The 14,181-nt window shown below is 39.5% G+C and overlaps 1 protein-coding gene and 1 long non-coding RNA gene across 11 annotated transcripts in view; one reads left to right on the top strand and one right to left on the bottom strand.

Moving 5' to 3' along the window:
• FGGY (FGGY carbohydrate kinase domain containing) overlaps nucleotides 1-12,273 on the bottom strand; it is a 414,792-nt gene extending 402,519 nt beyond the window's left edge. For 2 of the 10 annotated variants that reach the window (XM_038537385.1, XM_038537373.1), the window contains exon 1: nucleotides 12,173-12,259. Coding sequence is in view for 2 of the 10 variants with exons in the window: in XM_038537371.1 (XP_038393299.1) it covers nucleotides 10,970-10,994 (25 nt within the window). In the remaining 8 variants the exon portion in view is untranslated. Of the gene's footprint in view, nucleotides 1-10,324; nucleotides 10,605-10,969; nucleotides 11,119-11,233; nucleotides 11,294-12,172 lie in introns of those variants that run through there. The other 8 variants (XM_038537374.1, XM_038537384.1, XM_038537375.1 and 5 more) reach the window with 8 other exon arrangements.
• A 183-nt stretch (nucleotides 12,274-12,456) lies between these two features.
• LOC111096114 lies at nucleotides 12,457-13,917 on the top strand. The gene is made up of 3 exons (XR_005358899.1): nucleotides 12,457-12,601; nucleotides 12,859-13,095; nucleotides 13,745-13,917. It is a non-coding gene; the product is annotated as an uncharacterized LOC111096114 (long non-coding RNA).
• The last annotated feature ends 264 nt before the right edge of the window (nucleotides 13,918-14,181 follow it).

The following is a 14,181-nucleotide window of genomic DNA, read 5'->3' on the forward strand; positions in this document are numbered from 1 at the left end:
AATGAGCTAGAAATGCAAATTCTCAAGCTCCAGCCCAGATCTATTAATTCAGAGAGACTCTGAGAGTGAGGCTACAAAAGCCCTCCAGGGGATCCTGACCATTGCTACTGTTGGGAGGTCCAATGCATTGTATAAAGACTTAACACACAAGATTCAGGAAGAACACACAAACTCCTGCTTCTGAAGGGACACTCAGGGAAAAGAAAAGTTGTGGAAACTTGGAGGGCAATCTCTATCTTCCCCTCTCCGCTGTTTGAATTTTCTCAATGAGCAGTTCTTACTGTAATAATAATAAGAAAGATCTTCTGAGCAGAGCTCTGCTTTGTATGGTTCCCATTGTCTACACCTCACTCTCGTCCATGGGATCAACCAAACCACCTAATCTCTCTTAAGTGAGCTATCCTTTCAAATGCTTTGAGATGATTCTTGTGACCTCCTATGGGTTGTCTTTCCTCCATGCTATAGACTTCTAGTTCCTCTAAGCTTTCCCCCATGTTCTGGCTTTTTCTAAAATAAAAGGGATGAGGCGCACTCAATACATTTAATAAGAATGATCTTGACACTCATGTTTCTATCTGATATTGTGCAGAGCTGACCTAAGTGAACAGCACACAGTAAGGTCTCTACCTGCCTGGAGAACCCCCAGGATACAACATAGCCTGGGACAGATCAGCAGCCCATTCAGCCCAATATCCAACCTCTGACACTAATATCAGAATAATTTGTTCAGGAGAAAAGGGAAAGGGAGCTCGAATATTTTCACAAACTGTCTATGATAGATGGCTCTGAAGGAGCCCCCATCAAGTACTCTAGTCTTCTCTTCCTAGATCCCTAAAATTAGTGTGACCTGTGTTTTATCAGAATGTATCTTCACATGAATCCAAATGTTTCCTTAATGTATTCTGAGCCAAGCCTCATCTTGGATCAATAAATTTCTCATGAGTGCTTACTCTGTGTGCCAGGCACGGCATCAGTGACATAGGGCGTGTCCCTGCTAATCCTCCCAACAACCCCAGAGGAGTCCATGCTTAGAAAGAGGGTAACTAAGGTTCTGTGCACTTGGGTTACTTGGCCACCATCACAGAGCCAGTAAAAACCAGAGAGGGACTTTCTTTTTTTTAAGATTTTATTTATTTATTCATGACAGATGAAGAGAGAGAGGCAGAGACATAAGCAGAGGGAGAAGCAGGCTCCCCATGGGAGCCTGAAGCAGGACTCAATCCCAGGACCCTAGGATCACAACCTGAACCAAAGGCAGACACTCAACTACTGAGCAACCCAGTTGCCTCCTGGAGAGGGCCTTTAATCCTATGCCTCTGCCACCAGGTCACAGAATACTTTTAAACATTCTAACAGTAGCCCCCTTCTGAGAGTAGCCTCATTCTAACATCAAAGTTGGTCAGTAATTCTATAATCTCAGAATTTGGTCAACTACACCGAGACTGGTCTGTTGAAATCACTCTTAATTTTACAGAGCACCTTCCTCTCAGCCTTCGTTCCCTATGACCCACCAGTAACTGAGTCCTTTTTTAATCTCTCTATCCCATGGCCAATTTAGCAAAACACAAGCTACTCAGCTGCCAGTCTGGTCTGCAAGAGGCCCAAATCCAGATGGCCAAGGGACTGGTAACACATTGAGCCTGAATGATTTCTACCTCATTTCCCTACTCTCCCTAAACCCATCCCACACATATATCACTGTGTATGTACCCACTGTTTGAACTCTGCTTCCTGCATATTGATAAGGGCCTCCTCAATAATTAAAGATGATGAAGGAGGGGGTGGTTATAGGAGTCTCCTGAGAAAAGTATACCTAGTTTGGGAAGAAATTCTCATCATTTCTCTCTCACATGTCTAACCTACTTCTCCCAGACATACTATTCCTTTTCTCCTCCCTCTCAGCAAGTGGCATCACCAACCACCATGATATTTAGCCAGGTATCTAGAAGCTATCATGATTCCTGTACAGGTTATTCTCAGCTTCCGCCTCTCCCTCACTATATACTCAGATCCTTTTCTGCCTACTCTGTGTCCTTGGGACTATAGTCTGGATCTCTAGGTGCTCCAACCCTCTGTCCTCTAGTTGGGTTGGTCAATGGACAGCACTAGCAGAAGCCTTCAAGGAGGAAGAAGATTAAGGTCAGGACTCCCTTTATTGGGAGATGAACTGAATTACCTGCATCTCTTAAACTAAGCAATGAATTCTCTCAAGGCAGCTTTCTGCACATAGTTTCTCCTTTGGGGTTCTGGTAACCATTCCTCACCTTGCCCCTTAAAATAGAAGGATAGAACAATCCCACTATTATTAGCCCCAGGCATTCAGGCTGCCCCCTCATCTCTCTAAATAGTTCCTCTACTGACAATTATCCTAAATGGAGGATGTCTTCTATTTCCTTTTGACTACTTCTTGCACTGTGCCCTTTTAGGCTGCAAGAAGTAAAAGTGGTCCCATTATTACTGATGCCTGGATACTTCAAAATCCCTTCCTCATACCCTCAAATAGTACCTTCTCTAAATTTTCTTCTGAAATTCCATTTGAAGACCTCCCTATTAGCTAAGATGGAGTAACAGAAACCATATTCACCCTCCCACGAAAAACACCTTAAAGAAAAGAAACAAAATATAGGAAACAAGGGTTCTCAAGACACTGGACATTAGGCAACAAAGTACAGTGATCCCAGCACAGTGGGGGAAATTGAAGTGTCCTAAAATGGCTCAAGTTTAATACGAGAGACTATAGCACAGGAAGCAGAAATCCAGGCCAAGTCCTGCAGTCTCCCCAAGTTGAGGAGACAGAGCCAGGAGTTTGCAAAAACAGGATGTCAGACTTCTTGGGGCAAAGTACAAGAAAGGAGCGAGTTGCACAGAGAGTGAATTCCACAGAACTGCAAAGGATGCTCCTCAAGTATTCAGTAGAGTACCAACCACTGTATGCATGTGAGGAAACCATCCAAGCCAGAAGCTCCTAGAGTGAACAATCAGTGGACTTCACACAGGGCCATGAATAGTGCCTATTCACATCAGCCAGACTGGAAAACCTTATAATTGATAGGGCACTAGGTACAGTACACAGAAGGGTTTTACCTCAGCAGGGAAGATGAATTAGCCCTGGTCCCACCTAACAAAGCTTAAAGCAAGACTCAAAAGAATCCAATGGTTTCTTAATACCTTACACATGCCCCAGAACAAGGTTCAAGTTTATTTATAAAAATACAAAAATATCTACCATCAAACAAAGTAAAAATATACAATGTCTGCTATTCAATCAAAATTTACCAGGTGCACAAAGATGCAAGAAAAGACTACCCAGAATGAGAAAAATCAATGGGCACTGACCTAGAATTGACACATTTGATAGGATTAATAGACATAGATATTAAAACAGCTTCGATACCTGTATTTCATAGGTTCAGAAAGCTAGAGGAGAGACTGAATTTGAAAGTTCAGACATGGAAGGTAAAAAAGACTCAAGCTGAAATGCTAAAAATGACAACTAAGATATCTGCAATGAAAAACTGACTGTATAGGATTGAACAACATGGAAAAAAAGATTAGTGACCTTCAAGATACAATAACAGACACTATCCACTAACAAAGAAAGAAAAAAGATTTTTTTAAATATAAACAGAGCATTGGTGAGCTGTTAAAAAACAAAACAAAACAAACAAACAAAAGAACTTCAAGTTGGGACACCTGGGTGATCTGTGGTTGAGTGCCTGCCTTCTGCCCAGGGCATGATCTTGGGGTCCCAGGATAGAGTCCCACATTGGGCTCCCTGCATCAAGCCTGTTTCTCTCTCTGCCTATGTCTCTGCCTCGCTCTCTGTGTCTTGAATGAATGAATGAATAAATGAATGAATAAATAAATAAATAAATAAATAAATAAATAAATAAATAAATAAATAAAACTTCAAGTGGCATAACATATGTGAAATGGGAATCCCAGAAGGAAAGACCAAAGAGCGGGTCAGGAGCAATATGTGACGATATAATGGATAGAAATATTCCAAATTTGATGGAAACTATAAACCCACAGAGTCAAGAATATCAAGGAACCCCAAGCACAAGAAATATGAAGAAAACTAACCCAACAAACATCAGATTCAAACTGTTCAAAATCAATGATTAAAAAAATCTTAAAAGTAGTTTGTGGGGAGGGGAGGTGACAATAGGCACAAAAGAGAGATAAATATTAGAAGCACAACAGATTTCTCATCAGAAATAATAATGTAAACTATGAGACAATAGAGTAAGATCTTTGAAATACTGAAAGAAAATCTTCAGATCTAAAATTCTGTACCTTGTGAAAAAAGAACTTTAAAAACTGAAGCTTTCTCAAAAAAAAAAAAAAAAAAAAAAACTGAAGCTTTACTAAAGACTAATTCAGACAAACAAAAGATGGAAAAAAAAATCACCAGCAGAACTGCATCACAGGAAGCAGAGGAGAAAAATGATAGCACAAGGAAATCTGGATCTATAAAATGCAACGAAGAGCACAAGGATAACTATGTGGGTACATACAAAGACTTTTTCAAAATTACTTGCATGTCTTAAAAAGATAACTGACTGCTTAAAACTAAAATAACCAAAAAAAAAAAAAAAAAACTAAAATAACCACATATCATGGGGCTTAAAACTATATAAAAGAAAAATGTACAACATAAAACAACAGTAGCACACAGGCCAGGAGGCAAGAATTATTAACATACTGTTATAAGGTTCCTGTATTATATGTTAAGTGGTATAATCCCATTTGAAAGTTGAATCTGATAAATTAAAGATGTATACTCTAAACCCTAAAGCAACCATTAAAATAATACAAAAAGAAAAAGTTATGCCTAATAAGCCAATAAAGGAGGAAAAAAATGAAATTAAAAAAAAAAAAAAACCTAATCCAAAAGGAGGCAGAAAGAAGAGAATAAAAAGAACAAAGAACAGATGGAACAAATAGAAAAGAAAGAAACAGCTAGATGGCATATTCAAAACAAACCATATGAATAATTAAATTATAGTATAAATACCCCAATTACAAAGCAGAAATTATCAAGCCTTACTTAGTTACCCAGCCTAACTATATGCTGCCTATAAGAAACCCACTTTAAACATAAAAAACACATAGGTTAAAAGTAAAAAGAAAAAAAAAAAAAGATTTGCCATAAAACAGCATTCAAAAGAAAGCTAAATCATTATCATACTAAGCAGATTTTAGAGCAAAAAAAATACCAGGTATAATGACTAAGTAGATTTCTGAGAAAAAAATATTATCAGAAATCAAGAAATAATAAAAGGGATGATTCATCTAGACTACCTAACAATCCCAAATATTAACACATCTAATAACTGTGTCAAAATACATAAAGCAAAATATGATAGGAGTGTAAGGAAATATGCTTATACTCAGAATTATCCTAAGGGATTCAAATACCATTCTCTCAATAATTGATACAGTACATAGAAACAAAATCAGCAAGGATCAGTAGTTAATAAAGTTGACATAATTGATATGTAAAAAGCACCCTACCCAACAAGAGCAGAACATGCACTGTTTTCGAGTACACACCGAACATTTACCAAGATACATCACATTCTGGGCCATAAAACAAATCTCAAGACAATAAAAGGATTCAAATCATACCAAAGTACATTCTGTGACCACAACAAAATTGTAAATCAATAATAAAAAGTGGAAAGTCCTCAAATATTTGGAAACTGAATAACACACTTCTATCTAACATGGATCAAAGAAGACATCTTAAAAAACAAAGTATTTTAACTGAATGGAAATAAACATATAGAAAAAGTTATGGGATGCATTTGAAGCAATAAATTTATAGCATCAAATGCCTATTAGAAAAGTCATCTCAAATAAATAATCTTAATTTTCACCTTAAGAAATTGGAAAGAGAATAGTAAAAGGAACCCAAAGTTAGCAGAAAAAAGGAAATAAAAAATTTTAGAGGAGAAATCAGTAAGTTAAAAAAAAAAAGAGAGAATATAGAAAATAAATAAAACCAAAAGCTGATTTTTTAGAAGACCTATAATCTATAAAATTAATAGATTTTTGTGGGATGCCTAAGTGGCTCAGTGGTTGAGCATCTGACTTCAGCCCAGGGCGTATTCCCAGAGTACTGGGATCGAGTTCCGCATCAGGCTTCCTGTATGGAGCCTGCTGCTTCCTCTGCCTATGTCTCTGCCTCTCTGTCTCTCCTAAATAAATAAATAAAATCTTTCTAAAAAATTAATAGATTTCTGGACAGAATGATCAGAAAAATAAAGAAAAAGGATAACAATATTAGGGTTATCTATTTTAGGAATGAGGGAGATGAAATCACAACAGATTCTATAGATATTAAAATGATGAGGGACTATTGTAATTTAGTATGTACAAATTCTTTAAAATACAGAAATTATCAAACTTCATTCAAGAAGAAACTGATCTGAATAACCTTATAATACTAAATTGAGTTCTCCCTCTTCTCCACAAAAAACAAACTCCTGGCATAGATTCATAGGTGAATTCTACCAAGCACTTAAGAAAGAAATAATACCAATTCTATACTAACTCTTCAAAAAAACTGGAGTAAATATTTTCCAACTCATTTTATGAGGTCAGAATTATCTTGATAATAAAATTTAACGATACAAGGAAACAAAACTGTATTAATATTTATCAACATAGATGCAGAAATTCTTAAATTTTAGCAAATAAAATCCAACTAAATATAAAAAAAAAGTAATAATAGGACATGACAAAGTGGGATTTATCTCAGGAATACAAAATTTTACATCCAAAAAAAATCAATGAATGTAATTCATTATATTGAGGTTCTTTTTTTAAAGATCTTAATAGAGAAAAAAAAGCAACTGACAAAAATACAACATTTATTCTTCATTTTAGAAAAAAAAAAAAATAGAAAATACAATATGTCTCAGCAAAGAAGGAATAGACTGGAACTTCCTAAGCCTTCCCAAAAGGTTTCCACAAAAAATGTTCAACCAGTATATACCATAGTTAACGATGAAAAGATGTTTCTCCCTAAAATCAGAAACAAGACAAGGTGTCTGCCCTCATCACTTCCTTGCAACAGTGAATAATGGTTCTAGCCAGTGCACTATAGCAAGAAAATGAAATAAAAGGCATCTACATTGAAAGACATAAACTGTCATTTATTTACAGACAGCATGATCACCTACCTAGAAAATCTGATGGCATCTACAAAAAAGCTATTAGAACTGATAAGTAGCTTAGCAAGATTGCAGGATACATGACCAATACACAAGCAGCAACAAACTGGAAGCTAAATTTTAGAAGATAATTTCATTCACAATGGCATCATAAAATATGAAATGCCGATAGATAATCTGACAAAGATGTTCAGGATCTAGTTACTGAAAGCTACAAAACATTGCTGAGAAAAATTACGGAAGACCTAAGTAAATAAACAGATACACTGTCCATGGATCAGAACACTCAATCTTAAAGATGTCAATTTGCCCCCAAATTAACATATAGATTCAATGAAATTCCAATTAAAATCTAAACAGGCCTTTTTTCTGAAATTGACAAATGACTATTAAGTTAATATGGAAATGTAATGACCAAGAATAACCAAAACAACTTTTGAAGATGAAGGACCTACTCTACCTGACTTCAATACTTGATGACTACAGTCATCAAAATGATGTGGTATTGGCATTAAAACAAAGAGATCACTGGAACAAAATAAAACATCCAGAAATGGACCTACATGTATATGTAGACAGTTGGTTTTAACCAAAGGCACAATGGAGAAAGGATAGGCTTCTCAGCAAATGGTGCAGGAAATATTAATGACATGTGTGAAAAAATTAACTTTGTTCCATATCTGGTGCTACAGATTAACTTAAAATAACAAAATGGATTGTGAATTTAATGTAAAACCAAAACAATCAAGCTTCTTAAAAAAAAAAAAACAAAATATTTGAGAGCTCAGGCTAGTCATGACTTCTTAGACACAATTACCAATACTGTGATCTATAAAAGAATAAATTGATAAAGCAGACATCATCAAGATTACAAACTGACAAATTAGACTTCATCAAAACTGAGAACTCTGCTTGTGAAAAGACACTGTTAAGAAATGGTAAGCCAAAAAAAAAAAAGAAATGGTAAGCCATGCCACAACATGGGAGAAAATATTCATAAATCACAGGGGAGATAAGGAAATTGTAATGAGTACATAAAAAGCTCTCAAAACTTAGTAAGCAAAGTCTTTTTTTTCTTTTTTTTTTTTTTGTTAACAAATGAACAAAAGATTTCATAAATACCTCACCCAAGAAGATATAGGTAATATATATGAGCAAGTAAGCACATGACAAGAAGCTTGAAAATATTAGTCATTAGGGGAATGTACATTAAAACCCCCCAGAAAGAGGTCTCCACATATTAGAATGGATAAAATTTTTTAAAAAGGGACTATACCAAGTGCTAGAGCAATTGGAAGTTTCACATACCACTGAAGGGAATGTAAAATGGCACACTTTTTTTTTAATTCAATTAGCCAACATATATAGTAGTACATCATTAGTTTCTGATGTAGAGTTCAACAATTCATCAGTTGCATATAACACCCAGTGCTCATCACATCATGTGCCTCCTTAATGCCCATCACTCGGTTACCCTATTCCTCCACCCACCTCGCCCCCAGCAACCCTCAGTTTATTTCCTATAGTTAAGAGTCTCTTATGGTTTGCCTCCCTCTCTGATGACTTCCCGTTCAGTTTTCCTATGATTCTCCACGCATTCCGCATATGAGACCATATAACAACTGTCTTTCTCTGATTGACTTATTTCTCCCAGCCATCACATCACTTTGAAATATGGTTTCTTAAAAAGTTAAACATATACCTGCAATGTGAACTAAGCCATTCCACTTCTAGGTATGGGCGTATGAAAACATATGTCCATACACAGACATGTATATGAATAGTCATAGCAGCTTTACTTACAGTAGCCAAAAAAGCAGCAAATAATCCACAAACACCTCTCAACAGATAAATCAACTATGGTATCATCATACAATGTATAAAAGGAATGATGAACTATGTGTGCACACTCAACATGGCCAAGTGTTAAGATGATTATGCTAAGTAAAAGCCACCATGCAAAAAAAGATATATATTGTATGGCCCCACAGATAAAACCCTAAAATAATCTTTAGGGACAGAAAGTAGATCAATGGTTGCTGGGGGGTGAGTGTGGGAACCCCACAGAGAGGGCAGGGATTACAAAGGAGCATGAGAAATCCTTATGGGTATTGTAAGTGTTCTTTGTCTCAACTGTGATGATGGTTTCACAGATACAAACATATGTCAAAACATCTTGTATCAGACATTTTAAATATACACAGTTTATTGTATGGCAAGCATACCTCAACAAAGCTGTTGAAAAAAAAACTCCAGTTGGGAATGCCTTTTTCCTGATGACACCGTAACTGCTCTCTTTCGTCAATTCCTAACCTTTCTACAGCCAACCTTTGAACAATACAAGGGCTCCTACAATGTCAAAAATCTGTGTATAACTTTTGACTCCCCAAATCCTTAATTTTCTAACAGCCTACTATTAAGGAGAGACCTCACCAAAAAACATCGTCGATTAACACATATTTTGCATGTTATACATACTATACACCGTATTCTTACAATAAAATTAGAGAGAAGAAAATGTTAAGAAAACACTGAGGAAGAGAAAATGCATTTACAGTAAAAAAAAATGCAGTACAGTAAAAAAAAAAAATCCATGCATAAGTGGACCTGCATTCAAACTTGTGTTCTGGGGTCAACTGTACTCTCATTTCTCTCTTTCTCTCTCTCTCCAGCCTCAGAACTGTTACCCTAATCTATCTCTCACTTGTATTATAAAAGCCTCTCTCCTGTCTTCACCTCTCCAATTCCCTTTCCACCTTTTGGCCAGAATTAACTTTCTAAAACAAAATTTGTGTCACTTTCAGACAGCTCCTGATTGCTCTGGAGATACACTTCAAATTCACTATGACTCATCTGACCCTCCCTGATCTGGCCTTTTCACCTTCCCCAGCCTCCTTTCTGGTGATTTCCCATCTCATCCTATCTATCCAGCCATACTAGTCAACAATGTGCCAGGTGATAAAGTTTTGCACACGCTGTTCCCAAGTCAGATAATCCCCTTCCCTTTTATCCTTCCCCAGCCTACTCATACTGAAGCTTTGAAATTCAGCTCGGGTATTATCTCCTCTGGGAAGGTTTTCCACAAAACCCCACACTGGGCCAAATGCCCTTCTTCCAATTCCTGAGAATTTCCCACATACCTTGCCACAGCACTGATCTCAGTATCGTGTCCTCTCCCTCATTGGACTAGATATAAGCAGACTGAAAGACTAAAAAGCAGAGACCAAGTCTTTTCATCTTTACTGTCCCAGAGCCTGCCACGGTACCAGGCCCAAAATACATGCCACAAGATCAGGGAACCAATGAATGAGTAGAAGAACTGGTTTGGATGACCCCTTACATCACCAGCTGGGTTGATTCTGTATTTCTCCTTCTAAAGAGATGGGCAGGTGAGGTTAAATGATCTCTGTAGTCCATTCTGGTAAAACAATTATTTCAAATCCCCTGGCGGAAGGCCGGGGGTCCCTACTCTGACTGGACAAGATTCATTACCTCAAAACTGTTTTCAAAACCAGCTGGTAATTGACTGTGATTTGAACTAAGTGAAAGGTTAGGGAAAGGGAACCAGATTCCAGGAAAAGACAAGGCCCACAGCAAAAATTAACACAGTCTGGAAGAAAGCCCAGTCTCCTCCCAGTAAACTTCTTAATTTCATCCAGAAAGACACAGATCTCCACCCTCTGGGTTATTCCCTTCTCCCAATACACATGTTTTGATTTCCAAATCCACGAAGGGAGGCTCCCCGGCTCCCTTCCCCTCAAAATCAATCTCTAGGCCTTTCTCACCCTCTCTGGTCTGTTCCCCCATCATCCTTAATCAACAGTCCTCCTCAGCTGATCCCTCCAAGAGCCAGGCCAACCATCATCAGGTCAAGAGCCAGGCATACGGTCTCATGAACAGGAGACTCCCAGAAGACCAGGAGGTAGTCAGAAGGCTACAAGACCCAGCTGGCAACATAAAACGTGGAAAAAAAAAAAATCAGGATATACATTGGTGGATCATTAAAAAAAAAAAAAAAGGAGAAAAGCAAATAAAAAGCAAAACTGTACCATCTGTAGAATAGCCACAAACCTACAGAAGACGTGCCTTCTTTCTTACTGATCTGCAATTCGAAAGTGTAATCACTTCCTCCCTCCAGCTCTCCTATTTTAAAAATTAACCTAATGCTCTCCCATAGCTTGGTAATGACTAACCCTTTAATTTAGGGATGAAATTAGTTAGGACAGGAGAAGTGCTTTCGTGGAAAACAGCCAATGATTAGGGAAATTCACCATTTTGCATCTTGTCAATCCTTAAAAGAAGGGAAATGAATTAAAATGGAAAGATAACTCCTAGGCCTTCCCTACCCTGGAGAACTGCAACCAAACAGCATTATATACCATCTACCCTAAAATGCACCCCAACCATTATCACGTGCTGCTGAAAGCGTTTTAAAATTACAAGCAGCCCTGGCCTTTAGAAAACAAAACAAAACAAAACAAAACAAAACAAACCCCCCCCAAAAAAAAAAACAAAAAAAAAAAAAAAAAGAAAAACCTCTTAGGTAGCAAGATTTTTATTAAAAACTCAAATCTGCCTGGGGGAAAAAAAATATCTTAAAATAAGGGTCCGGAGGGAGGAAAGTGGAGTGAACACAGGGAACTGGTCAGGGCCGGAGGGGACCCGGGTCATGCAGCCTCCGGGGATGCAGTCAAGGTCGACCCTTCCCTAGAGCGGCCACACGCCTCACCCGGGAGAGGACACCAGGAACTCTACAGCGTCCCGGGAGCCGAGGCCCGGCTGGCACGACACTTAGGCGGCTGGAGGAGGAGGAGGAGGAGGAGGAGGAAGAGGAGGAGGAGGAAGAGGAGCAAGAGGCGGCGACTGCGGGAACCCGGAGGGGGGCTGGGGCCGCGTGCGCGCTTGGGTTGGAGACCGTAGGCGCCGCGAGCCTGCGCTTCTGCAAAAGCCCCTGCTGCACACGTGGGACTGGGAGGAGGGTCACTTACTTGTCCAATCTGAAATTACATTTTAGCTAGCGGGGCTCTGCAGGTGGCCGCGCCGAGCTGCACCGAGCGGGGCAGGGCGGTCCCCGGGGGCGGGGGCGGGGCCGGGGGCGGGGCCGGGGGCGGGGCAGGCGGCGGCTGAGCCCCGCCCCCGCCGGGCGCGGCCCCTGTAAAGCGCGCCCCGATTGGTCCTTTGAACCGCGCCAGGGATTGGCCCGCGCGCCCGCCCCGCCTCCCGCGGCCCCTCCCCCCGCCTCTGCCGGCTGGGGGCGTGGCAGGCAGCCTCGCCGCGGCTCCTCCCGGCTCTTGGACTTTTAAAGGCGCAGAGCTCACCCGCCCTAACTCTCCGCAACGACCTGTGTTGCACGCGTGTCTCGTGTGTATCCTACAACCACTTCTCGTACTAAAGGCCGGGACTGTTTGTAGGCGGATGTGATTAACAACAATATTGGTATTTACTGAATGCTTAATTTGTGCCAGGTCTTGTTTCTGATACTTTACATGAATTTATCCATCTAATCCTGGGGTCAGCCCTCTGAAGTGGTGTGACAGTCCTCAAACCTACAAAGCAGATAGTACCTGCCTTTGCGCCGGTTACAATCTGGGGGCCGTGGACACACACACACACCCCTATTTAATCCTCGGGACGCTTGCCTTTCCAACAAGCTAGGTACTATCCCTTTTTACAGATGCGAAGAGTCAGAAACGTTTTTAGCTTGTTCTGAAACACACAGGGAGCTACCAGGGAACCGGAGGGAGTGTTCCAACCTGGTTTACAATCTGAGTTGTTTCCTGGGCTGTGATGGGACTGCGATTTGGAAGGTGGTTTAGCAAGTCAATGAATCCAGAGCCTTTGCTTTCCTAGAAAAGTAAACTGAGGCCCAGTAGAAGGAAGCGAGTTTCCAAGGACACAGCAGATATAAGAGGTAAGCCTAGGTCATAGCAGTGATCTCCCTGGACTGACCTATTTGCCATGTGCATTGCAGTCACTGCTGTCCTTACAACAACCCCAAAAATCAACAGATGCTCTTATTTTTGTCTTACAAGCCAGGATACTGAGTCAGTGAGGCTGAGGCCATACGATTAGCTACAACGGGTAGGGGTCCTGTTTGGGGGTCATTTTCTTTCTTCTACATCAGGATTGCTCCCTTTTCATTTCCAACAAATATCCAAAGATATATAACCATGGACTCTTTGGGAAGATAGGAGGTACTGGGATCTGATTACTTAGCACCTGGCTGGTTTCTAGTGTACAATAGGAATAATAATATTAAGACCTGTTCATCTTAACCTTTTTAGAGTACTGTGAAGAGCAAATAAGGTAATAGTTACAGAAACACTTTGTAAAGTGTTAGATGCTGAATACATATAACAAGTGGCTTCTAGATCTTCCCCAGTGTACCCCAGGAATAGAATACGTGAAATGCATTTGTTGCCTCATGAGCTATAGCAGGAGGTCTCATTAGGCTTGAATTAATGTGGATTTGTTGTCCAGACTTTATGTATGTCTCTGTTTCTAGGCTTTTTGTATTTGATTTTTGTATTGTTTCCTCTTATTATCATTACTACTCTTAGTAGTAACAGCAGTAATAGCACTGTGGTGAGAGCTCCAGAAGCTATTTTGGACCATGAGAGGACCTCGAGAATAAAACCCATGTACAGCAAAGCGACAGGGTGAGAAGGCTGGGGCTGTTGAAGCATGACCCACCAGACCAACACCCACTGCCCACTTCCACATGAAATAAATAAACTGCTGTCTTGTGCAAGACACTTTCATTCTGTGTTTTCTGTCATATGGGGCCAAACCTAATCATAACTGATAAATACACCTTACCTCGTGCAAATCCTACAGCAACTCTCTAAGGTGATAGATCCCCAGAGAGTATAACTTGTTCAAGGTCATCCAGCCAAGTGACAGAGGTGTAATTCTGAGACCAATTCTCAGTCTTAATTTCAATTATGACCCACTTCCTGTTATGAATGAATGAATTCTGTTTTTTTTTTTTTTCCAT

This window comes from Canis lupus, chromosome 5, assembly GCF_011100685.1.
Source record: "Canis lupus familiaris isolate Mischka breed German Shepherd chromosome 5, alternate assembly UU_Cfam_GSD_1.0, whole genome shotgun sequence".
Classification (NCBI taxonomy): Eukaryota; Metazoa; Chordata; class Mammalia; order Carnivora; family Canidae; genus Canis; species Canis lupus.